Genomic DNA, 26,689 nt, shown 5'->3' on the forward strand with positions numbered 1-26,689 from the left:
CTGATCAGTGTCACTTCTCAAGGTAAAACATTTTAGCATTGAATTCTGTCTGGGACTCTTTAAGGATTAAAAAAAAAACAACAGTTAGATGCACAATGTGTAAATTTGAAAACCTTCAGGCGTTTTGTTCTTGTCAACTTGGTTGAGTTGTGTTATGGTCAAAACATGAGGAAAAAGGTTTGGGTCTTTGATTTTATGGCTGATATACCGGTATCATGCTTGATATCGCTGGAAGTATGCCATATATCAATATTCATTATTGGGTACACCAGCTCACATGACCTCTGATATTGGGCACATGCTTTTCATGTATACGTTTAAATTCAGTGTGAATTTGTCACTATTTAGCAGCATATGCAATACAGGTAATCACTTTAATAGCAATCCTACTGCACTCTGAATTTACATATTAATTTCAGCACATGAAGACAGTATATGGAGTTGTGCATGGGGACGAAGTAACAAAGACAACACAGAAAACATCATCACAGGCAGCATAGATGATAAAGTTAGAATCTGGAAATGGTAAGGCTCTTTGCAACATTTTAAACTTGTCTGAAATTCAGAAAAAAATTCTGCACAGTTTTGGGACTGTATTTTTAGCTCGACTATTCATAGAATAGTAGAGCTATTGGACTCGCCCATGCGTCGGCGTCCGCGTCCCAATTTGGTTAAGTTTTTGTATGTAAGCTGGTATCTCAGCAACCACTTGTGGGAATGGATTGAAACTTCACACACTTATTCACTGTGATAAACTGACTTACATTGCACAGGTTCCATAACTCTGTTTTGCTTTTTTACAAAATTATGCCCCTTTTTTGACTTAGAAATTTTTGGTTAAGGTTTTGTATGTAAGCTGGTATCTCAGTAACCACTTGTGGGAATGGATTGAAACTGACTTACATTGCACAGGTTCCATAACTCTATTTTGCTTTTTTACAAAATTATGCCCCTTTTTCGACTTAGAATTTTTTGGTTAAGGTTTTGTATGTAAGCTGGTATCTCAGTACTCACTAATGGGAATGGATTGAAACTTCACACACTTGTTCACTGTCATGATCTGACATGTACAAAGCAGGTCCCATAACTTTATTTTGCTTTTTTACAAAATTATGCCCCTTTTTCAACATAGAAATTTTTGGTTAAGTTTTTGTATGTAAGCTGGTATCTCAGTATCCACTGATGGGAAAGGATTGAAACTTCACACACTAGTTCACTGTCATGATATGACATGCAGTGCAAAGGATCAATAACTCAACTTTGCATTTTACAAAATTATGCCCCTTTTTCAACTTAGGAGTTTTTGGGTTAAATTCTTATATGTAAGCTGGTATCTCAGTACCCACTAATGGGAATGGATTGAAACTTCATACACTTGTCCACTGTCATGAGCTGATAAGCACTTTGCAGGTTCCATAACCCTATTTTACTTTTTTACTAAATTATGCCCCTTTTTCGACTTTCTTATTCATTCAAGCGACAAGGCTGTTAAATAGTCGAGCGTTGCTGTCCTCCGACAGCTCTTGTTTGTTAATATAATTATATACATATGGCCTATATAGGTACAATTTCACATAATTATGCAATCTTGTGTGCATCAGATTCAGTGACTGGGAAACCCATGAGACATGAACCATAATCACATAAAAATAAAAAAATGTCACATAAGTTTATGTGCTGATGAGCCCTGTGTCACATGGGTCATATATGACTTTGCTGTGTCCACTCTGTAACTCGTGAACTGCTTGAAGGATTTCAAAGAAACTTGGCACAAATGTTCACCACACTGAGGCGACGTGCAGAGCGCATGTTTTGGATGACTCGCTTCAAGGTCAAGGTCACACTTAGGGGTCAAAGGTCATATATATATGACTTTGCTTTGTGTATATTGCTCTGCATGGCAGTGCTCTTGTTTTTATTTGGCAGATCCCTTTTTTGTTCTCTTACAATATTTTTTTTTTAGCTCACCTGAGCACGAAGTGCTCAAAGGTGAGCTTTAGTGATCACCCTGTGTCCGGCGTCCGTCGTCGTCCGTCGTCCGTCCGTCCGTCCGTCGTCAACAATTTGACTGTTAACACTCTAGAGGTCACATTTTTGACCCAATCTTAATGAAACTTGGTCAGAATGTTACCCTCAATAAAATCTTGGACGAGTTCGATATTGGGTCATCTGGGATCAAAAACTAGGTCATCAGGTCAAATCAAAGGAAAAGCTTGTTAACACTCTAGAGGTCACATTTTTGGCCCAATCTTAATGAAACTTGGTCAGAATGTTACCCTCAATAAAATCTTGGATGATTTCGATATTAAGTCATCTGGGGTCAAAAACTAGGTCATCAGGTCAAATCATAGGAAAAGCTTGTTAACACTCTAGAGGTCACAATTTTGGCCCAATCTTAATGAAACTTGGTCAGGATGTTACCCTCAATAAAATCTTGAACGAGTTCGATATTGGGTCATCTGGGGTCAAAAACTAGGTCACCAGGTCAAATCAAAGAAAAAGCTTGTTAACACTATAGAGGTCACATTTTTGGCCCAATCTTAATGAAACTTGGTCAGAATGTTACCCTTAATAAAATCTTGGACGAGTTCGATATTTGGTTATCTGGGATCATAAACTAGGTCACCAGGTCAAATCAAAGGAAAAGCTTGTTAACACTGTTGAAGCCGCATTTATGACTGTATCTTCATGAAACTTGGTCAGATTGTTAATATTGATGATCTTAAGGTCCAGTTTGAATCTGGGTCATGTAGGATAAAAAACTAGGTCACCAAGCCAAATCAAATGAAAAGCTAGTTTACACTAGAGGCCACATTTATGACCATACCTTAATGAAACTTGGTCAAATCTTGATGATCTATAGCTCAAGTTCAAATCTGGGTTAGGTGGGGTCAAAAACTAGGTCACTAGGTCATATCAAAGGAAAAGCTTGTTAACACTCTAGAGGCCACATTTATGACTATATCTTCATGAAACTTAGTCAGAATGTTAAACTTGATGATCTTTAGGGCAATTTTGAATCTGGGTCATGTCGGGTCAAAAACTAGGTCACCGGGTCAAATCGAAGGAAAAGCTCATTAACACTGTAGAGGCCACGTTTATGACCATATCTTAATGAAACTTGGTCAGAATGTTAATCTTGATAATCTTTAGGTCAAGTTTAAATCTGGGTCAGATGGAGTCAAAAACTAGGTCACTAGGTCATATCAAAGGAAAAGCTTGTTAACACTCTAGAGGCCACATTTTTGACTATATCTTCATGAAACTTAGTCAGAATGTTAAACTTGATGGTCTTTAGGTCAAGTTCGAATCTGGGTCATGTCGGGTCAAAAACTAGGTCACGGGGGTCAAATAAAAGGAATAGTTAGTTAACACTTTAGAGGCCACATTTATGACCATATCTTAATGAAACTTGGTCAGAATGTTAATCTTGATGATCTATAGGTCAAGTTTAAATCTGGGTCAGGTGTGTTAAAAAACTAGGTCACTAGGTCAAATCAAAGGAAAAGCTTGTTAAGACTCTAGAGGCCAGATTTATGACTGTATCTTCATGAAACTTAATCAGAATGTTAATCTTGATGATCTTTAGGTCAAGTTCGAATCTGGGTCATGTGGGGCAAAAACTAGGTCACCGGGTCAAATCAAAGGAAAAGCTAGTTAACACTTTAGAGGCTACATTAATGACCATATCTTAATGAAACTTGGTCAGAATGTTGATCTTGATGATCTTTAGGTCAATAGGTCAGGTGAGCGATACAGGGCCTTCATGGCCCTCTTGTTTTGTATAATATCTTCCCTTCTTTGTTACTATAAATAGCATATTTTGAAACTTTTTTATTATTGGCCGTAGGGAAAAACCGAGACCACTTTTCTCTGGTACAACATGGATGGTACATCCAATTTTTAGATGTATTTTGACATAGCTTTACCTGGTAAGAATTTTTTTGTGGACTTAGAAAATTTTTTTTGAATTTCTTCTTTTTGTTGTTCCTGCCCTTTGGGCTTCAACAGTCAAGTTCTTTAAATTTTGCTCCCATCCTCTGGTGTAACCCTTCGGGCGTATATCGCCCCGCTTGACGGAGCTCTTGTTTAAATTTTAATGATTGTTCATACTATCAGAAGTATCAGTCTGCTTCTTCATGTAGACAAAGCTTACTTTTGTCACATACAGGTACACTGCTGTAAAATTCTTTAAAGAATGTTATCCAGGATATGGTTAGAATATTGTTCGGAAGACTTACATTTATTATCAGTGGTATAATAGGGTTATTATAACAGTAGCTCGATCTGGGATGCAGTATTCGGCTTGAGTCGTTTTTGCCAGATCGGATCTCACGAGGCGCGCAAGCGCCGAGTGTGATCCGACCTTGCAAAATCCACGAGAGCCGAATACAAAGTCCTAGATCTAGCTACTGTTATAATGACCCTTTTATTATATACCTTTACCATTTTGATTCTTGTTTTTGTTCTTGAACGAAATCTTCAATGTTTATCGATATTAAATGGAACTAAGTGAAGTTTTTATGTGCGCTATTTATAGAAATGTGTCGGGTCATGCATATTAATGAAAATAGTCCGGCAGCATACAATACGGAAGGTACAATACAGAATTTAAAAGGTACAATACGGAATTTTCTTCTGTCCATATTAAACTGTGAAATACAAGCCTATTTTTTACAGAATTTATATAGGTATATAATAAAAAGGAGTGTTGTTCTGTTCTACCAGGAAAGTAGAGTAAACTAACTCTGAATTGCCCAGTATCAAATGAAAACTGCTTTGAATATTATTGACATTAAAGCTGTTATGCTGTTACAGTTTTAGTTACTATCTATAGTTGTATTTAATTAACAGCTTCTTTAATCTGAAAAATGTACACACTACAGTGCCAATTCCTAGTACACAAGTCGCAACTGTCCCACAGAAATTTCTGAATGTCACATAAAAAAATTTAAATGTCACATAATTTATTGGGTATGACGGGCCATTGTCCCATGGACAAAAATTCTTTCCCAGTTACTGCAGATTGCAATGTACTGTGTCAGTGCGTGCAAGGGGTACATTCGTGACCTTCAGTGATACATGTAGCTCAGTTTACTTTTAATTTTGCTATTAAGTTAATCTATATATTCTTATTAGAAAATTCAGTCCTGATTTCATGGTTATTTTTACGGTACTTGCCGAGTGCTTAAACGGAAAGGCAATATTGTTCATGATTATATTCAATTTATCTATTGGGGTCTGTTTAACTCATTCAAAGAAGTGATTTGTTTTATTCAAAATTGGCTTAAATATGAGAAAGTGACAGAACATTTCTACTCATCATAAGAATGGCAGCCATTTCCTTTTGAAACAAGATGTTTTTTTTTTTTCAGTATTATTGTTAAAAGATACATCTGACAGTTTCCTATATGTATATAGGCAAACATTTTCCTACAGACAGAATTTCTTTAAACTTTGTGTACTGGCTGAGAATCAAGTTTAAAACCGAAATATGTATTTAAAGTCACAGGTACCAGTGCTAGATCTTGAATTATCTGCCCTTGAAAAAAGATGGACAAGTTCATTATAGAAATGGGTTAAAACATGAACATGATTTGCATGACTTTGCAGGATAGATGAGAAACTAGAACTGCGACATCTGTTGGAAGGACATCAACTTGGAGTTGTTTCTGTAGACATAAATGCAGAGGGAACTTGTATCCTTTAACTTACATATAATTTATTATTTATTTATTATTTATTTATTGCAATAAAATATGTGTCCTCTTCAGATACAATATTTTTTAGATATTCACATATTTTTGTAACTATATGGAACAAATCCCTAATTTTTTTAGAGATGATGTATTTCATGTTATTGTGCAATAAAATGAAAAAAGTGATTTTCCGTAAAATATGTAGTTACAATAGTTTTGCACCAAGCCCTCGATATATAGGTCTCTGCAGCTGAGAGGTAAAGGTTACCAACTTCGAATACTTACTTGAGTCACTTGCCTGTCTATGTACTACTATGGGTGTGAAACCTAATTATTTTATGTGAGGAGCCAAAAATCATTACACGAAATCTCAACAGAAGTATGAAAAAATTCCTTTATTTTTTAGAATCCACAAATTTATGTACCAAAAAGTTAGCTGCTTTGTTGAAACCGTGACAAAATTAAATGGTTTCACAATATCTAAAATTTCTGTTGATTTTATCAATAAATTTAAATCATCAAGTTCATATCCACTTAAAATAAGTCTTGCTTAAACCACAAAATTTTGTGCCCACTAGAAATTAATTGATTTCATAATGTTTTAATTTTCTGTTCATTTTATCTACAAATTTAACTGGACAAACTCATACCCTTACAAAATAATTGTTTTTGGCAAAATCAGAAAATTTTATGCCCAATAAAAATTAAATTATTTCACAATATACTGTACAGTACTACCATTTCAATATTTGTCTACACCTTAACTGATCAACAGTGGCGGCATCCAGTAGTTTAGACAGTCATGTGAGAGTGTGGGATATCGAGACAGGAAAATGTGCTAAAAGTATTGATGCTGGTCCAGGTAATGTATAAAGATTAATAATTACTGTTTAAGGTTGCAGACCTGTATTGAGAATCATCAATTTCCGTTTGTTTGTAAATGCATTGTCTGAATGTGGTTTCAGCATCCTTCAGTTGTTTTTAAAAAAGACTTTCTGTTAAGTCCAAAGGATGTGGTAATTGCATTTGGAAGATACGTTATTCCATGGAAATAGCCGATTGTCTTTAAGGGTCCATTACCTTTATACTGTTATGTGTGAGGCAGAAAAATGCAGTAAAACACTGTTTCCTTGAGGTCACCAGGAAATGAACAAAAATAATTGAGGTTTCAATGGTGTCCGGTCATTTAAAGGTATTAACATTTAGCCTGCTGGCGGCAAGTGATTTTGTCTTTGCGACCAGTGCAGACCAATAGACCACGGACGTGCAGGCTGATCATGGTCTGCACTGTTTGCTCTGGCTTCAGTCAATAAATTTTCAGTGAACAGCCCTTTGAATGTTTAATGGTATTGCCCAAATTGAATGATGCACCAGTCCATTTTAGAAATTTAGTAGGGTAAAGATTAAATGTAAGGGAAATAGGGGCTGACTACATGAATGGCTGGAGTCATCTATATTAGAAGGATTGATGTTTGTTCAGTGGACTCAACCATCAACATCAGATGTCATCCAGTACATCTAGGGGCAGTAAATGAATGCAAAAAGACCATTTTGTGTTCTTCAAGGATGTAAAAGTGTTATTAGATCACCTGAGCACAGAGTGGCAAGCTTTTGTGATTGTCTGGTGTCTGTCCATTGTCAAAACTCTTCTTCCAACGGCATCTCCTGATGCATATGGTGAAGTTGGCATAGATGTGCCTGTATCAGAGTTGTTCACATTAGCTTGGTTGCATGTTGGGACCACAGGTGGCAGTAACGTACCTAGGATACAGTATGGGTCCATGAGCCATAAACACTTAAATATATTACAATTATAATGTTTTCTTAGGAAAAAAATGCCAAAAACGGCTCATTGTCACAGGGGCAAAAAATTTTCAAAATGATTTTTTGGCATTTTTGTGCCCCCCCACCCCGCCCACCACCCACCAGTGTTGGGGACACATAGATTTGCTCTTGTCTGTCCGTCCTTCCGTCCGAGAATATTGTGTCGTGCCTAGCTTCAAAAGTATTTGACATAGAGTCACAAAACTTTACAGGAATGTTGGTCAGCGTGTGTAGTTGTGCACCTGGGGTTTTGCATCCGGATTCATTCACTCATGTAGGAGTTATGGCCCCTGACTTTGTAAAAATTGGTCATTTTAGTGTTGTGTCGCGCCTAGCTCCAAAAGTATTTGACGTAGAGTCACAAAATTTTACAGGAATGTTGGTCAGCATGTGTAGTTGTGCACCTGGGGTTTTGCATCCAGATTCATTCAGTCATGTAGGAGTTATGGCCCCTGACTTTGTAAACAATTGGTCATTTTAATGTTGTGTCGCGCGTAGCTCCAAAAGTATTTGACCTAGAGTCACCAAAGTTTACAGGAATGTTGGTCAGCATGTGCAGTTGTGCACCTGGGGTTTCGTGTCCGGATTCATTCAGTCATGTGAGTTATGGCCCCTGACTTATTTTGTTTTTTAAGTTTTTCATTACACAAGTCCAGACTTACTCAAAAAAAAAAAGATTGTGAAACATGTATGTTAAAATGTACTTGACCTAGAATCATAAAACATTAGAGGATTGTTTTATAGCCTGTGAAGTGTTCTCTTTAGGAATTTACTCAGCTAAGCCGGAGTTACGGCTAACTAAGTGAAAAATACACATAAGGTTCTTAAAAGTTTGTGTTGCAGACATCTTAAAAATTATTTAACCTGAGTCATAAAACCATGTTACAGTGGCAGGAGTGGGGGGCACCTGTGTCCAGTGGACACACATCTAGTTTTTCTAAGAAAACATTATAATTGTAATATATTTAAGTGTATATGGCTCATGAACCCATACTGTATCCTAGGTACGTTACTGTTCTCCGTGACTATTTGATAAACGACATTGTGTCTGATATCATTAGTCCTCCACCTCTGATTCATGTGGGGAAGTTGGCAGTTACTTGCGGAGAACAGGTTTGTACTGGTACAGAATCCAGGAACACTGGTTAGGTTAACTGCCCGCCGTTACATGACTGAAATACTGTTGAAAAACGGCGTTAAACCCAAAACAAAACAAACAAAGCCACCTGTGGTAGGGACTGCCAGAGCGAAAAATAGAAAAATCTTTAAAACAAAGTCATAGCAACTATTGCAGTTTTTAGCTCACCAGAGCACAAAGTGCTCAGGGTGAGCTATTGTGATCGCTCACCGTCCGGCGTCCGTCCGGCGTCCGTCCGGCGTCCGTTTGTCGTCCGTCCGTCCACACTTTCCTTTAAACAACATCTCCTCCTAAACCAACAGGCCAATTTTGATGAAACTTCACAGGGATGTTCCTTGGATGGTCTTCTCTAAAAATTGTTCAAAGAATTGAATTCCATGCAGAACTCTGGTTGCCATGGCAACCGAAAGGAAAAACTTTAAAAATCTTCTTCTCAAAAACCAGAAGCCCTAGAGCTTAGATATTTGGTGTGAAGCATTGCCTAGTGGACCTCTACCAAGTTTGTTCAAATCATGACCCCGGGGTCAAAATTGACCCCGCCCCAGGGGTCACTTGATTTTACATAGAAAAATCTTAAAAAATCTTCTTCTTGAAAACCAGAAGCCTAGACTTAGATATTTGACATGTAGCATTGCCTAATGGACCTCTACTAAAGTTGTTCAAATCATGACCCAGGGTCAAAATTGACCCCGCCCCAGGGGTCACTTGATTTTACATAGGAAAAATCTTCAAAAAATTTCTAAAAATAAAGCAGAAGGCCTAGGTCTTAGATATTTCACGTGTAGCATTGCCTAATGGACCTCTACAAAATTTATTCAAATCAGACCCCCGGGGTCAAAATTGACCCCGTCCAAGGGGTCACTTGATTTTACATAGGAAAACCTTAAAAAATCTTCTTCTCAAAAAGCAGAAGCTCTAGAGCTTAGATATTTGACATGTAGCATTGCCTAGTGGACCTCTACTAAAGTTGTTCAAATCATGACCCCCGGGGTCAAAATTGACCCCGCCCTAGGGGTCGCTTGATTTTACATATGAAAATCTTCAAAAATTTTCTTAAAATAAACCAGAAGGCCTAGAGCTTAGATATTTCACATGTAGCATTGCATAGTGGACCTCTACAACATTTGTTCAAATCATGACCCCAGGGTCAAAATTGACCCCGCCCCAGGGGTCACTTGATTGTACATAGGAAAATCTTCAAAAAATTTCTAAAAGTAAACCAGAAGGCCTATGTCTTAGATATTTGACATGTAGTATTGCCTAGTAGACCTCTACAAAATTTCTTCAAATCATGACCCCGGGGTCAAATTGGCCCCGCCCCATGGGGTTACTTGATTGTACATAGAAAAATCTTCAATATTTTCTAAAAATAAACCAGAAGGCCTAGAGCTTAGATATTCAACATGTAGCATTGCTTAGTGGACCTCTACAAAATTTGTTCAAATATTGACCCCCTCAGGGTCAAATTGACTCAGCCCCAGGGGTTACTTTATTGTACATAGGGAAATCTTCATAAATTTGCTTAAAATAAACCAGAAGGCCTAGATCTTAGATATTCGATATGTAACATTGCCTAGTCGACTTCTACAAACTTTGTTCAAATCATGACCCCCGGGGTAAAATTGGCCCCGCCCCAGTGGTTACTTGATTGTACATCGGAAAATTTTCCAAAAAATTTCTAAAAATCATCAGTTTGACATTTGAAACATATTACTCTGGTGAGCGATCCAGGGTCATCATGACCCTCTTGTTGTAATAATTTTATCAAAAATATTCCTTGGATGACTCTATTCTAAGGCTTTTATGCCCTCCATTGAAGAAGAGTGTGTCATGCTTATTGTTTGTCTGTCTTGTTGGTCAGTAGGCCATTTGGTTTGTCAGTTGATAATTTTTTTAACATTTTCCATTTCAGTGGATGCATGGACTGTAGCATTTTCACCAGATTCCCGGTTCCTGGCCTCTGGGAGCCATCATGGTAAAATCAATCTATTTGGTGTGGACACCGGGAGGAAGGAATCTTCATTAGATACCAGAGGAAAATTAACACTTAGTATAGCATATGTAAGTGCAGTATATAAGGAGTAATGTTAGAAGTCTGTGAACATTTTCTAGTTGATTAATCAGTTCATACTGTGAAATAATTTTTATTCGCGTAGGACGAATTTTCGCGTATTTCGCGCCAGGACCGATGCGCGAATTTAAGACCGCGCTATTATTATTTTTTAATTATAAATTTTCATTACTTATATTGAAAATGCGCAATTAAAGCCCGCGCGAAACAGTCCTTTTTCACATTTGCGCGAAATTCCATGTCAGCGAATTTTAATGGTTTCACAGTATATATTTACAAATTTAAACATTATTTATAGTTTTTAGCTCACCTGAGCCAAAGGCTCGTGGTGAGCTTTTTTTACCCCTCAATGTCCGTTGTGTGTCGTGCATCTGTCAACAATTTCTAAAAAAAAATCTTCTTGAAAACCACTGGGCAGAATTACACCAAACTTCACAGGAATGATCCCTGGGTGGCCCACTTTCAAAATTATTCAAAGAATTGAATTCCATGCAGAACACTGGTTGCCATGGCAACCGAAAGGAAATACTTTAAAGTATTTTTGTCCAAAACCGCAAGGTGTAGAGCCTTGATATTTGGCATGTGACATCCTCTAATGGTTCTCTATAAAGATTTTTAGCTCACTTGGGCATGAAGTCCTCAAGGTGAGCTTTTGTGATCGCCCTTTGTCCGTGGTCAGTCATCCGTCGTCGTCAACAGTTTGACTGTTAAGACTCTAGAGTTCACAATTTTGGCCTAATCTTAATGAAACTTGGTCAGAATGTTACCCTCAATAAAATCTTGGACGAGTTCGATATTGGGTCATCTGTAGTCAAAAACTAGGTCACCAGGTCAAATCAAAAGGAAAGCTTGTTAACACTCTTAGAGGTCACAATTTTGGCCCAATCTTAATGAAACTTGGTCAGAAAGTTATCCTCACTAAAATCTTGGATGAGATCGATATTGGGTCATTTGGGGTCAAAAACTAGGTCACCAGGTTAAATCAAAGGAAAAGCTTGTTAACACTCTAGAAGTCACAATTTTGTCCCAGTCTTAATGAAACTTCGTCAGAATGTTACCCTCAATGAAATCTTGGACGAGTTTGATATTGGGTCATCTGGGGTCAAAAACTAGGTCACCAGGTCAAATCAAAGGAAAAGCTTGTTAACACTCTAAAGGTCACAATTTAAATTATCAGATCATATTTCCTAGATTGTTTGATTATAATTACCTGATGACCCCAATTGATTAGGGGTCACTTGACTGTGACCTTGACCTACTGACCTACTTTCTTGTTTTTAGCTCACCTGAGCACAAAGTGCTCAGAGGTGAGCTTTTGTGATTGCCCTGTGTCCGTCAGCGTCGGCGTCAACAATTTAACTGTTAACACTCTAGAGGTCACAATTTTGGCCCAATCTTAATGAAACTTGGTCAGAATGTTACTCTCAAGAAAATCTTGGATGAGTTCGATATTGGGTCATCTGTAGTCAAAAACTAGGTCACCAGGTCAAATCGAAGGAAAAGCTTGTTAACACTCTAGAGGTCACATTTTTGGCCCAATCTTAATGAAACTTGGTCAGAATCCCTCAATAAAATCTTGGACAAGTTCGATATTGGGTCATCTGGGGTCAAAAACTAGGTCACCAGGTCAACTCAAAGGAAAAGCTTGTTAACACTGTAAAGGCTACATTTTTGACTGTATCTTCATGAAACTTGGTTAGAATGTTAATCTTCATGATCTCAAGGTCCAGTTTGAACTTGGGTCATCTGGGTTCAAAAACTAGGTCACCAGGTCAAATCAAAACAAAAGCTAGTTAACACTGTAGAAGCCACATTTATGACCATATCTTAATGAAACTTGGTCAGAATGTTAATCTTGATGATCTATAGGTCACATTCAAATCTGGGCCAGGTGGGGTCAAAAACGAGGTCACTAGGTCAAATCAAAGGAAAAGCTTGTTAACACTCTAGAGGTCGCATTTATGACTGTATCTTCATAAAACTTAGTCAGAATGTTAATCTTGATGATCTTTAGGTCAAGTTCCAATCTGGGTCATGTGGGGTCAAAAACTAGGTCAACGGGTCAAATCAAAGGAAAAGCTAGTGAACACTTAAGAGGCCACATTTATGACCATATCTTAATGAAACTTGGTCAGAATGTTAATCTTGATGATCTTTAGGTCAATAGGTCAGGTGAGCGATACAGGGCCTTCATGGCCCTCTTGTTTAAGATACAGCCTTGAAATTTGGATTACGTACAATTTTGCACACCGATCTTAAAACTGACTTTCAGTGACCATGAATGTGACCTTCTGACCTACTTTCTAATATTTTAGCATCAGTGAGCCATTTTAAACATGTGGCTCATATTACTCAGGTGAGCAATTTAGGGTCATCATGACTCTCTTGTTCAATTTCATATATACGTCCTGAGTGACCAGTACACTGTAAATGTGATTCCATTTTTGTTGCAGAGCCCAGATGGAAAATTTATAGCATGCGGGGCCATTGACGGAATTGTAAATATGTTTGATATTGCTACTGGAAAACTCATACACACACTGGAAGGTAAAGTTTTAAGCTGTAATATGCTGTAGTTTCATGCATTGTGATCCGATGTGGTGTTGAAAAACCATGAAGGTTGCCAAATGGTTAAGGTTGCCATCCGAATCACTCTCTATGGGTTTGAAACCTTGCTTGGCATATAGAAATCATCCATGTGAGTGAGCCATCCATCTGGTTTTAGAAGGTCTGTGGTTATACCCAGATGCCCTTCCTTGCCTGAAATAATGGATTGAGGGGTTGTGGTCATTCTCCACTGTCAAAAGCTGCAAAGTTGCCATATGTCTTATTATATATAATAATTTTGTCAGTTCAAGTTAAACAGTTAAAACCAAACACAATTAAAATAAATAAACAAAAAAAAAAGGAAAAACATTGAACTTAATTTAATACTGAAAAGTATAGTGCAAGGAAACCCTTCAAAATCTGAGGAATGTATCGTTGATTCAGATGGAATAGGGTCTGAGAAAAGCTACAGTTTCTCAATTTCAGCCGATTCTTTTCTGACAGAAATATTTCTACATTGTTCCAATTCTTTTCAATAACATTTCTATAGATATCGTTTTATTTCAGGTCATGCAAAGCCTATCAGATCTCTCTGCTTTTCACCAGATTCTCAGCTGTTAGTGACAGGTTCAGACGATAACCAGATAAAGATATATGACGTGTAAGCATATTTTGCTGTATTTATATACCATAATTAATCCTGGTTCTACCCATGTGCCTGCCCATGATGAAATAATGCACCGAGGAGCATGTGAGGTCTTCCTTCACGATAAAAGCTGGAATGTCGCCATATGGACTATAATTGTGCGGATGTTGACATTAAACACAACAAAACAAACAAACATAATTAATCCTTTACCATCGCAGCCCATTAAGTTTTCTATCCTTAGTCATACATAATTATGGATCTGGCTATATTGTATGAACAAACATTTTTGATTTTAGATTTGAAAGAGAAAACAAATGGGATAATCCCATTAATTAATTAAATGGGTCTTTGTTTTGTTGATAAATGCAATCATAAAATATAATCCACAGAAATAAGTCCCCGTCAAAGAAATTATTTCAAGGTAATGGCACTTCCCATACACAAGGTCCGCTCTTTTCTAATTGAGAGGTTCAGAATTCCAATCCAATCCTTCTCATTTTGATCCTCAGGTAGATAAAAAAAAAAATTCTTACATGACTTGGATGCTGACAGGTAAAAAAAATGTGTTAATAGTCCAGCTCTATTGCTGCAAAGGTGTTAAAGTTGTCATAAACTGAAAGTTTGCAAGCACTGGCAAGGAGGCAAGGTTTTGGGTAGACACATGTATACAAAGTTGTTTTACCTCCCATCAAGATTCTAGCATTTTCAGTGGTTAGAAAGTGGTCACATGGCAACCACCTATATTTCTGTTGAGGGTCAGTAGATTTTCATGTCAGGTAAGGCTAAAACTTAGTGATCAATAAAACAAATCAGTTATTGGGTTTGTAAGTGACCCTACACGGAATATATGAGGTCAGTATCACAAATATTGGGATTTATTAATCTCTGTCCCTCTCCCTTCATTTGTCATACTGATCCTACATATTTCCATTGAGAGTCATTGACAAACCCAGTAATTAATACTGCATAGCTGATTTACATGAAAACTTTCACTGTCAAAACAGACTGATCCCTTTCAGATTATGTTTCTTTTCAAATAAAGTACACCCTGTGAAATGTTTAGTGATAAAGATGGAAAAAAAAGTTTTGTATTGTTTTACCTTTTGACATGTATTTGAATATGTTATTACTGAAAAATATTAAGAATTTGTGTTATTAAATGTTACATAGCACATTTTCAGACATTACATTTTATACTTTTTCAGGTTACATGCTAATTTAGCAGGAACATTGTCTGGACATGCCTCCTGGGTACTTAGTGTAGCATTTTCACCAGATAATACACATTTTGTTTCAAGGTAAATTTTTACATGTGACTTTTACCTCAAAGTTCTAAGACTATTTACAATGTAAATTTCTAGATTATTAGTACATTTAGAAAGTTTTAACCTTAGTCATCTGATTTTAAAATTTACAAAGTGTAAAATGGTTCACATTTCATGACATTGTCGTTCTTCATGGTTCGCACAGGTCCTTGAAAGTCCTTGAATTTGATCCTAAGTCCTTGAAAAGTCCTTGATTTTTTTCTTCCAAAAAATCCCCTGAAAAAGTACTTGAATTTTGAAAAAAAAGGTAGAAAAGTCCTTAAATTTTGCTAAAAACGGGGGTGCAATCGTATTGTAGGGGAAAAATACAAAAAATAAATAATAAATAAGTCAAAACGAGTGAAAAAACGGTGTAAAATAAAAATACATGCACACCCACGGAGGGAACGCTAGTTGAACACCGTTTCGGTACGGAAGTTAGATACGGAATAGCGATTTTCACAGCGTTAAAATATTATGCGCAAGGTCATTGTAGCGTGACTTATCAACAACAACAATGATTCGCCCAAAAAATAAATGTAGTTTCGCCAATAAATGGCTTACAAAGAATGATTATTCATCGTGGTTAAAGGAGTTTAAGTCAGACAAGCATAAGTGTATGTGATAAACTCATTGATGTCGGAACTATGGGAGAAAGTGCGTTGAAATCACACGCGAAAACAAGAAGTGAAGTCCCTTGAGGACAAATTGAAAACTAGTCTTGAGAGCTTGAAAGACTTATAAGAAACATGTACTAAGTATGTATACAAGCAAATATAACTCATAAAAGATAATCCCATTGAAGATCTCATAAAGGTTAAGATATGCTATTGTAGCTTATGGAAAATAAAACTGTTCTGTGACTTTTCTTCTATCATAATGCCTTATTAAGAGCCTAAATGGTTTTGTAATTTAAGATTTAAAGCGATTAAAATAGTCCTTGAAAATCGATAAAAAGTCCTTGAAAAGTCCTTGAATTTTTTTTTCCAAGTCCTGTATGAACCATGTTCTTGCATATATACTGTTTCATCCTCTGAAAATTTTGTTAAAAGGTGTGAAGGTTATTGCAAATTCCATTCTTCTGTTTTTCTACAGTTCCTCAGATAAAACAGTCAAGATTTGGGATGCAGGATCCAGACAGTGTGTGCATACATTCTATGATCATACAGATCAGGTATATATCATTGTGCTTCAAAATTTAAAGATAATTTCTGCCCAAATTTCATATTTGAAAATACAAACAACTGTATAGTGTCTGTGTAAACAAAAAATGAAAAAAAGGTTTGTATGAATAACAGTACCGTGTGTTATTAAAAATGAAAATACTACAATAAATACAGTATAAATATGTAATGCCACAAGAAAGGTTGAAAGTTTAAATAAATGGCACTAGATGACAGTTAATTAAGAGTTCACTGCTATATTAAACAAGAGGGCCAAGATGGCCCTAGGTCGCTCACCTGAGAAACACACCATAACCCTGTAAACATGTTTGACCTAGTGATTTCATGGAAACAAATATTCTGGCCAATTTCATTAGGATTGGACCAAAAATGGGGTCTCTTGAGTTTAAACAAGTATTTTCTTTGATATGACCTAGTGACCTAGTTTTTTACCCCAGATTCAAACTTGACTTAGATTTCATCAAGGCAATCATTCTGACCAAATTTCATGAAGATCAATTGAAAAATACAGCCTCTATCACATATACAAGGTTTTTCTTTGATTTGACCTACTTCTTAAACCGAGATGACCCATATTCAAACTTGACTTAGATTTCATCAAGGCAATTATTCTGACCAAATTTTATGAAGATCAGTTGAAAAATACAGCTTCAATCACATACACAATGTTTTTCTTTGATTTGACCTCACAATAACTAACAAGAGGGCCATGATGGCCCTATATCGCTCACCTGTTATCATTGCACTTGAAGACAAGAAGGTCCTCAGTAAAAATATTTAAGTCCAAAGGACAGGAACAAAAAAGGGAAGAAATTTAACCAAAAAGAAAAAAACAATTCTTACAAGGTACAGATATGTCAAAATGCACCTAAAAATTGGAGGTACCATCCATGTTGTACCACAGAAAAGTGGTCTTGGTTTTTCCCTACGGCCAATAATAAAAAAGTTCCTAAAAATAAGCTATTTATAGTAACGTAAAAGGGAAGTAATTAAAAACAAAATATTGTAAGTGAAAAAAAGAAGGCTCTGCCAAATAAATCTGTTGACATAAATGAAATTTCAGATCAGTATCTTCATTAGTTACGGAGATATACCCATTTTAATTTGAAATAAAGGGAGGTAATTTCACATAAAATCAGTCCATAGTTATCTACTCTGATTGTCTCAGTCCAACTTATGACAATTATGAAATTTCAAATAAGTCCTATAAGTACTTACTGATATAAATCCATTTTGATTACAATCAGGGGAGGTAATCAGATATAAAATAACCCTGGAACCTACGATTGGATCTGATTTGTCATGGAATCTAAGATTTATTGTTGTTGAAGATATTTTGGAAGTTTATATCAAATAAAACCATAAATGAAGTCTCTATATGGCTGCAAAAGCCAAAATAGCCAATTTTGGACCTTTAAGGGGCCATAACTCTGGAACCCATGATCGGATCTGGCCAGTTCAAGAAAGGAGCCAAGACCTTGTGGTGATACAAGTTGTGTGCAAGTTTGGTTAAAATCAAATCATAAATGAAGCTGCTATTGTGCAGACAAGGTCAAAATAGCTAATTTTGGCCCTTTCAGGGGCCATAACTCTGGAACCCATTATGGGATCTAGCCGGTTCAAGAAAGGAATTGAGATCTTATGGTGACAAAAGTTTTGTGCAAGTTTGATTAAATTCAAATCATAAATGAAGCTGCTATTGTGCAGACAAGGTCAAAATAGCTAATTCTGGCCCTTTCAGGGGCCATAACTCTGGAACCCATATTGGAATCTGGCCAGTTTAAGAAAGGAACCAAGATCTTATGTTGGTACAAGTTGTGTGCAAGTTTGGTAAAAATCAAATCATAAATGAAGCTGCTATTGTGCAGACAAGGTCAAAATAGCTAATTTTGGCCCTTTCAGGGGCCATAACTCTGGAACCCATACTGGAATCTGGCCGGTTCAAGAAAGGAACCAAGATCTTATGGTGATACAAGTTGTGTGCAAGTTTGGTAAAAATCAAATAATAAATAAAGCTGCTATTGTGCAGACAAGGTCAAAATAGCTAAATTTGGCCCTTTCAGGGGCCATAACTCTGGAACCCATAATGGGATCTGGCCGGTTCAAGAAAGGAACCGAGATCTTATGGTGATACAAGTTGTGTGCAAGTTTGGTTAAAATAAAATCATAAATGAAACCACTATCGTGCAGACAAGAAATTGTTGACGCACGCACGCACGGACGGACGGACGCACAGACGACGGACGAAGGGTGATCACAAAAGCTCACCTTGTCACTATGTGACAGGTGAGCTAAAAACAGCAATCAATTCTTATATTTATATTTTTATGCCCCGCTTCGAAGAAGGAGGGGTATATTGTTTTGCAGATGTCTGTCAGTCGGCCGGTCTGTATGTAGACCAATCCGTTTCTGGATGATAACTCAGAAACGCTTGGGCTTAGGATCATGAAAGTTGATAGGAAGGTTGGTCGTCACCTGCAGATGACCCCTATTGATTTTGCGATCTGTTTGTCAAAGGTCAAGGTCACAGTGACCCGGAACAGTTAAACGGTTTCCGGATGATAACTCAAGAACGCTTGGGCCTAGGATCATGAAAGTTGATAGGGAGGTTGGTCATGACCAGCAGATGACCCCTATTGATTTTGAGGTCAGTATGTCAAAGTTCAAGGTCACAGTGACCCGGAACAGTTAAAACGGTTTCCGGATGATAACTCAAGATTGCTTGGGCCTAGGATCATGAAAACTGATAGGGAGGTTGGTCATGACCAGCAGATGACCCCTATTGATTTTGAGGTCAGTAGGTCAAAGGTCAAGGTCACAGTGACCAGGAACAGTAAAACGGTTTCCGGGCGATAACTCAAGAACGCTTGGGCCTAGGATCAGGAAAATTGATAGGGAGATTGGTCATGACCAGCAGATGACCCCTATTGATTTTGAGGTCATTTGGTCAAAGTTCAAGGTCAGATTGGCCAGGAACAGTTAAACGGTTTCTGGACGATAACTTGAGAACGCTTGGGCCAAGGGTCATGAAAGATGATAGAGAGGTTCATCATGACCAGCAGATGACCCCTATTGATTTTAAGGTCAGTAGGTCAAAGGTCAAGGTTACAGTGACCCGGAACATTTAAACAGTTTCCAAACAATAACTTGAGAATGCTTGGGCCTAGGGTCATGAAACGTGATAGGGGGGTTGGTCATGACCTGTAGATGGCCCCTATAGATTTTGAGGTCTGTAGGCTAAATTTTTAGGTCAAGGTCACATTGACCCGGAACAGTTAAACCCTTTCCAGACGATACCTTGAGAACGCTTGGGCCTAGGATAACTAAACTTAATAGGGAGGTTGATCATGACCAGCAAATGACCCCTGTTGATTTTGAGGTCAATAGGTCAAAGGTCAATGTCACATTGAACCAGAACAGTGGAATTTTTGTTTACAGTGAGCAAATAATTTCTGTTTCTTGTGCAATTACTGAATGCATCAAGGGGGGCATTTCGTGTTCGACGAGCTCTTGTTTATGTTGGCTTGCTACAAAAATAAGTGGTTTCCACAAGTATAAGAAAATCAAAATAAGACATTTTCAAGTCCCATCCCTAAAACATGTGCACAAAATATCATTTTAAGTCTCATTTTGGTTATAAAGTAAAATGCTCGTTCCCATGGAATGCAAGATACCAAGTTTCAACTGAATTACGTTACGGCCATCTTTTGTCAACACATTGTTGGTCGATGTAAAATGTTTTAAACTAAACAGTAAAAATGAAATTTTATGATGCTTTAATTTGTTGGGCACAAAATTTTATGGTTTTGCTCGAAAGGGCTGTTTTGGGGTGGGTGGGGGATATAAATTCTTTGAACATAATTTTAGTGGGAATTTTACTGGTTAGTTGGGATTAAATTCTGTGGATGACACAACCACTCAAAAAAATTAATGATTCCTCAAGTGTCACTGTAAAGAATAATGGCAGCCAAAAACATACATCAAGCTTCTAAACTAAACTAAGTATTTTTAACTTTGTTTTCAGGTTTGGGCGGCAAAGTACAATCAAGCTGGTACCAGAATAGTGTCTGTATCTGACGACAAAGCAATGCATATTTATGATATTCCACAGTGAGGCAGTTGTGCTGCGTTTAAGGGCTTCTTGAAGATGGCATAAAATTGCTGGTTCAGTTCTCATGTAGATCACACAAGAGTGAAATCACCATTTTTGCTATGGTGTAGCTTAAGTTCAGTGCTGAATTCACAGTGTTTCAGTGGTTGGATTAATGTTCTGCTTTAAAGTAGATTTAATAATAAGTAAAATGCCATTAAAAGAAATAATTATTATGGAACACTTTGGTAAAAATTTGTGTGTTAACATTTCAAATTCACATACCTGATTCATTATCTATTACTTAAAATATCGCCTTGAAACAAATTTGTTCCGGTTATAATTGTTAAGAACTTAAAAACAAGAGATTCAAAACTGAATTTTTATGCTCCCAAAGGGAGGCATATTAGTTTTCAACTGTCTGTCCGTTAGTTCGTTCGTCACAACTTTAACTTTTTGCATGAAGGCACTTTACTCGCGAACCACTGCACCCAGGACCTTCAAACTTCACATGCTGATAGTACTTATCGAGTACACGACCCTACTGACATTGGGGTCACCAGGTCAAGGTTCATCACCAGGTCAAAGGTCAAGTGCTGCAGGCGCATTTGTCACCATTAGTGGCAGCTCTTGTTTTTTTATAATTTAAAAAATACCATAATTATATTCCCTTAATGTCCTCATTTGGATTGTTGGGGGAGGTGTTTTTGATAAGGCCTTAAATGTTTTTTAAAAATTATTTTTAAGACAATATAAACTATAAATCCTTATAATGAATGAATTGAACAATTACTGCACTTTTGGGCATTTATTAGGGGGGAAGGCTGTTTGAGAATATACAGTAGTGAACGGAAAAACTAATTGTTGGGTAGTATGTTGACACATCTTGTATTCACTGTTGGAAAGAAGTTATTTAGTGAACAGACTTCTGTGATACCACATTACATTGTACATAAAATCATCTTTTTACAAAAAATAAAACAGACCAAAAACTAAAAGAATGAATTTTTGTTTTTATTTAGAGAGGATTGAATTATGTTACTGTAACAGAATATAATGCAAATCATAAAAAGAAAGATTAGTGATTGGTCTGTATGAGGATCCTGTTGGTAATACCACAACCACTAGACTACAGAGAGGATTGTGCAAGAAACAGCTGTTCCAGTTAATTTGTTTTGGGTTCAGCTGGTTGTTCAACAGGATTTCAAATATGTAATGGCGGGCAGTTAACCTAACCAGTGTACCTGGATACTGTACTAGTACAAACCGGTTCTCTACAAGTAACTGCAAACTTTTCCACAGGAATCACAGGTGGGGGACGAATGCCTTTTATCAAATCGTCCTGAAGAAGATGCACCTCGCCCAGGGATTGAACTTTTGGCCTCACGATCCGTAGATCTGCGCTCTCCCTATTGAGCTAAGCTGGCAGGTGTTCCAATTCTAGCAACTAACCTTGTTCTTTAGCGTGCCCAAGTGTGAAGCACCCATACACTGAACTCTGACCCCAATGCGAGTGATTACTGTGAAATCATTTAAATTCGCTGGCATGAAATTTCGCGCAAATGTGAAAAAGGACTGTTTCGCGCGGGCTTTAATTCGCGCATTTTCAATTTTAGAAATAAAAAATAGAATAAAATAATAATAATAGCGCGGTCTTAAATTCGTGCATCAGACCTAGCGCGAAATACGCGAAAATTCATCCTACGCGAATATAAAAATGATTTCACAGTATCTAGTTGGAGGAGTGTGGGCTTAACTCAAAAACCCCTGGTTTTAAAGTAAAGACCGAGTAATAACTGCATTTGCTCTGCAGGTCTAGGCATAATTTACAGTTTTATTTTGTGTCATAAAAGCAGCCCATTGGGAAATGAGGAACACAGAGCTATTAACATTCTGGTCTCTGTAGGCAACAATTAAAAAAGCTATGTACAGTAGAAAGACAAAACAGCTTTTGTAAATCCAGTTTCAATGTGCTTATGTATAAACTAATTAATAAAACCTCTCAATAGATCCTTCAGAAGCATGATATCATGCAACCCAAACAAATAATAGTAGGCTTGGTTTGAGTAAGTCAGTTCACGAGAGGTTATGGAATGTACAACACCTCTCGTAGCCCTTAGCACTGGCTTAAGCAGAATTCAATTAGATATGTTTATTGAATGGACGCTATGATCCCAAGCAATATTGCAACATTGCAACACTAAAAGTATGGAAAGACTTTTTACAGCCGCCACAAAATGTCATGGCACTTTTACGATATTTAATATTTTAAAACACAATTTAGCTGTAGTTATAGGACCATTACTATCACTGTAGACGCAATCTATTTGCACACTTAAATCGCAATCTATGGATATTTCGAGTCCAAACTAACAGGACCTGTAAAACATTAAACCATGGAAATCGAATTAATTTAATATTCCATACAAAGTTTACATTTCCAAAGTCAACAACCAGAAATACTTTTAATACAAGAAAAATATAAATGGAAGTATAAAAAAGAACAAATATTATGTATATAAGTACAAATATGTTGTAAAACTCTCACACAGATATAATTTTAAAAACAATCACAACCTGTTAAAAGTGGTTTAAATAATATGAATATGTGTAAGAGATGAAGAAATAAGGCATTCCGTATAACCAAACAAAAATATGAGCCAAAATTTGCCAACACATTTCAAGTCTTAAATTAAGACTTGCACTTTAAAATTCTTAAATTTCTTTTGCTCTGACATTGATTTATTAACAAAGACTAAATTAAATGAAATTGCAAGAATGTGTTTTCTGCAGTTATTAGCACAGATACTTTGGGTTTGGACCAGCTACGACCCTGCATTGGTCTAAAATTCGGTCAAATGCAACAAAGAACATTGAACAACATGATAACTGTTACAAAATTAACAATTAAATCGATACCAGACCACTTTTTTAAAATCATAAAAATACCCACTGATCTCTTTTATAGAAATTAGTTTGAGCCAGTGAAACAATAAACATTATATAAGGATTTTGTCAGGACCTTACGATGACTATGAGCGACCGGTGGTGTTTAACCTGTAGCCTGCTGGTGGCAAGTGATTCTGCCTTTGCGACCAGTGCTGACCAAGATCAGCCAGCATGGATGGACCAGTGCAGACCAAGATCACTAAGTCTATTCAGTCAGTAAATTTTCAGTGAATACCCCTTTGGATAATAAATGGTATTGCCCAAATTGAATGATGGACTACTCCATTATAGAAATTTCTACATCTACATCTACGGGGATACTCCCAACAATCAATTTCTGATCATAACTGGGAGGTCGGGGCATTTATTAAAAACATGTTGCTATGTTACATGATACATGATATTCATGTGTTAAGAGAGTAAGAGCAGTAATATGTACAGCTTTGTTAAAAATAAAAACAGGATGATGACATTAGTACATATGTCCTTGATGTTATAAGGCAAGGCGTTCCAGTATCTGATCGTGCGGGGGAAAAAGGAGTTCATATGATATTGTGTTCTTGAAGATGGAATGATAAAGTTTAAATTTCTAGAGGCTGTCAGGTGGTTATGATCTACAGAGACGAGGTTGTGTGATATTTTATACAACATAATTAAAGATGCATGTATTCTTCTCTGTTCTAATGTCTGCCATTTAAGAATTTCAAGCATTGATGTTACACTGCTTTGGTATGAGTAATCATTCATAACATACCTGGCTGCAGCTCTTTGCACCTTCTCTATCTCATATGCTAAATTTTTCTGCCATGGATGCCATATGGTGTTACAGTATTCTAATTGTGGGCGGACGTATGTTTTAAATTTAGCAGGGTAAGTGTTAGACTATGAGTTCGAGCAAAGTTGGAATGTAAATTGTTCATACAACTTAGTAATGGAATGTTCACAATCTTACCTGGAATGTTCACAACCTTACCTGAAAATGCAATCTTACCTGGAAATGTTCACAATCTTACCTGGAATGTTCACAACCTTACCTGGAAATTTTCACAAACAATCTTACCTGGAAATTTTCAGAATCTTACCTGGAAATTTTCACAAACAATCTTACCTGGAAATTTTCACAATCTTACCTATCTGCAGCAAAGCATGATATGATTTTATTACTGAGTAAAATAAATTCTTTCATGATCAGGGCTTTTCATCAGGAAATTGGGAAGAGGCCTTAGCCTTTCAAATTGGGAAATTTATGCGCGGTAATTGTCCATTTTGGGAAAAATTATCAACCGGAAGTTAACATAGAAAGACGAAGCAAATTTATCTCCCCTGAAACTTGGACTAAAATCCAGGCCATGGATTATAACGTATTAGACTGGCAATGTGTTACAACTGGTTCTGTGGGCTGTTCGGCTATTGTGTGACAAAAAATTGATACCAGACAGAGGCTTCCTCTGGAAATACTAAAATGTAAACAAAATCTTAACCATCTGTTGCATGATTTTGGGAAATCTTACCTTGCAATTGGGAAATATCTCTGCCACAGTTGGGAAAAAATAGTATATTTTTGGATTGGGAAGAGGCCTTTTATAGGCCTCTGTTATATAAGGATGGAAAGCCCTGAATGATCTTGAGATGAAGTAATAAATAATATTAGATTATAATGGAAACATGTACAAATTTGTATTAACAATTATATAAATGATATGTTCTAGTAAAACTGTCTAAATGTAGAAAATTTCATAAAAAAGGTTAAATGTACACTAGAAACTAAGCCACTTGCACGTTAACACAGGAAGTTAATGCTGAAAAATGCTCACAATGGTTTTATGGTGCACAAACAGTAGAACTTGTAAATCACAAAACAGGACCAGTAATTTTTTGTTTCACATCTCGCTGATATTGCAATAAAAATATGATGAACGGAATAAAAACTTTTCCTGTGAAATCATTAATATTCATGGGCGACTAATTTTGGTCGATTTCGTGGTTGAGTCAAACCACGAAATTTCATCCCAACAAACAAGTAAAATTCCCATTCATTTTATGCTCAGAAGTCGAAATCTACGAAACTGCTGTTTTGACCAAAACAATGAAATTTCATGCCCATGAAATTAAATGATTTTATAGTATACCTGCTTGAATCACGAAGATAAGCAAAATCTATTTTTCAGACCCTATAAGATGCCTCTTACCATTATGCAAGAGTAAGACAATCATGGATCTAATTATTCTAATACAATGTACATGAGCGCATTTTTAGTTGTCTCAGAACAGTTTGGGACCAGGGCTTCGGAAATTTGCCGGTTTGTCGGTTTTGGACCGATTTTTGACTTTTCAGACCGAATCGTGAAGTGAAAAAACGAAAAACATCGGTCCCGTAAAAATGGAGAAAAGTATAAATTTCGGTCTGATATCTCAATACACGACCACCTGCCAAGCAGGAAATTGTTGGTCGCACCCTCAGATAATCAATAAACGTGTCAATCGGTCTGATTGTCACCTTGATAATCGGTCCGTAATTAGCACGTGACGCAATCAGCGCTCGCGCGGCACATCCTTTAATGTTTGCAGACAGCCGACTGCAATGTATTAAACATTTTTGACTGGTTTCCAAATGTTTCTGACTGGATCCAAATCATTTCGACGAGGATCCACTTCTTTTATTTAGAATCCGACGGATGGTTTATTTCAAAAGGTTAATTATGTCTGATCACGGGTAAAAAACAAATGGTCACTGCATTTTATTATATTTTTTATAATTACTTGATTTGAAAAAATTACATGATTCATTTGTTGGGGCTCCTGTTGAAACAAGTGCAGAAAATCGTCTTTGAAACCCGACTGTACAAAAAGAAAAAGAAAAAAAAAAGAACCGGCAAACATGAATGATAAAGAAAACCGGAGTGGCGCTGTTTATCGAATTGGTCTTTTAAAAAAACGTTTCAAAATGAAATTTTGTTACATCAGAAGAGAACATAAAACTTTATAAAATGTAGCTGCTTATTGAAGTACAACGTAAGTGAAATGAAATATCCGTGGCCAACCCGCCTGATCTTTTGGTACTATACATGCGGGAAATTCGATCTCAGCGTTCACATAACGTACACATTCGGTCCGCGGCAGAGTATTCTTAAAATACAGAGGCTGTTTAGGAGAGAATATGTGTCGTGTAATTCACTTTGACGCATTGTATTTTATAGAATTCCGTCAAAGAATGAGGAAACATCACAAAGTATC

General features: G+C 36.7%; 1 protein-coding gene and 1 long non-coding RNA gene across 3 annotated transcripts in view; one reads left to right on the plus strand and one right to left on the minus strand.

Annotated features, from left to right (window-relative positions):
* LOC123541741 (SKI8 subunit of superkiller complex protein-like) overlaps positions 1 to 21,501 on the plus strand; it is a 36,921-nt gene extending 15,420 nt beyond the window's left edge. For both annotated transcript variants that reach the window (XM_045327314.2, XM_045327313.2), the window contains 9 exons: positions 420 to 525; positions 5,614 to 5,699; positions 6,475 to 6,561; positions 10,574 to 10,722; positions 13,186 to 13,279; positions 13,847 to 13,940; positions 15,134 to 15,226; positions 16,328 to 16,406; positions 20,441 to 21,501. In XM_045327314.2, the coding sequence (XP_045183249.1) occupies positions 420 to 525; positions 5,614 to 5,699; positions 6,475 to 6,561; positions 10,574 to 10,722; positions 13,186 to 13,279; positions 13,847 to 13,940; positions 15,134 to 15,226; positions 16,328 to 16,406; positions 20,441 to 20,530 (878 nt within the window). In that variant the 3' untranslated portion in view covers positions 20,531 to 21,501. The remainder of the gene's footprint in view (positions 1 to 419; positions 526 to 5,613; positions 5,700 to 6,474; positions 6,562 to 10,573; positions 10,723 to 13,185; positions 13,280 to 13,846; positions 13,941 to 15,133; positions 15,227 to 16,327; positions 16,407 to 20,440) is intronic.
* An 835-nt stretch (positions 21,502 to 22,336) lies between these two features.
* LOC128550899 (uncharacterized) lies at positions 22,337 to 26,288 on the minus strand. The gene is made up of 2 exons (XR_008368534.1): positions 24,485 to 26,288; positions 22,337 to 24,441 (listed from the first exon to the last, which is right to left on the minus strand). It is a non-coding gene; the product is annotated as an uncharacterized LOC128550899 (long non-coding RNA).
* Between the last annotated feature and the right edge of the window lie 401 nt (positions 26,289 to 26,689).

The sequence above is a fragment of the Mercenaria mercenaria genome, chromosome 19 (genome assembly GCF_021730395.1).
Source record: "Mercenaria mercenaria strain notata chromosome 19, MADL_Memer_1, whole genome shotgun sequence".
NCBI classification, from domain to species: Eukaryota; Metazoa; Mollusca; class Bivalvia; order Venerida; family Veneridae; genus Mercenaria; species Mercenaria mercenaria.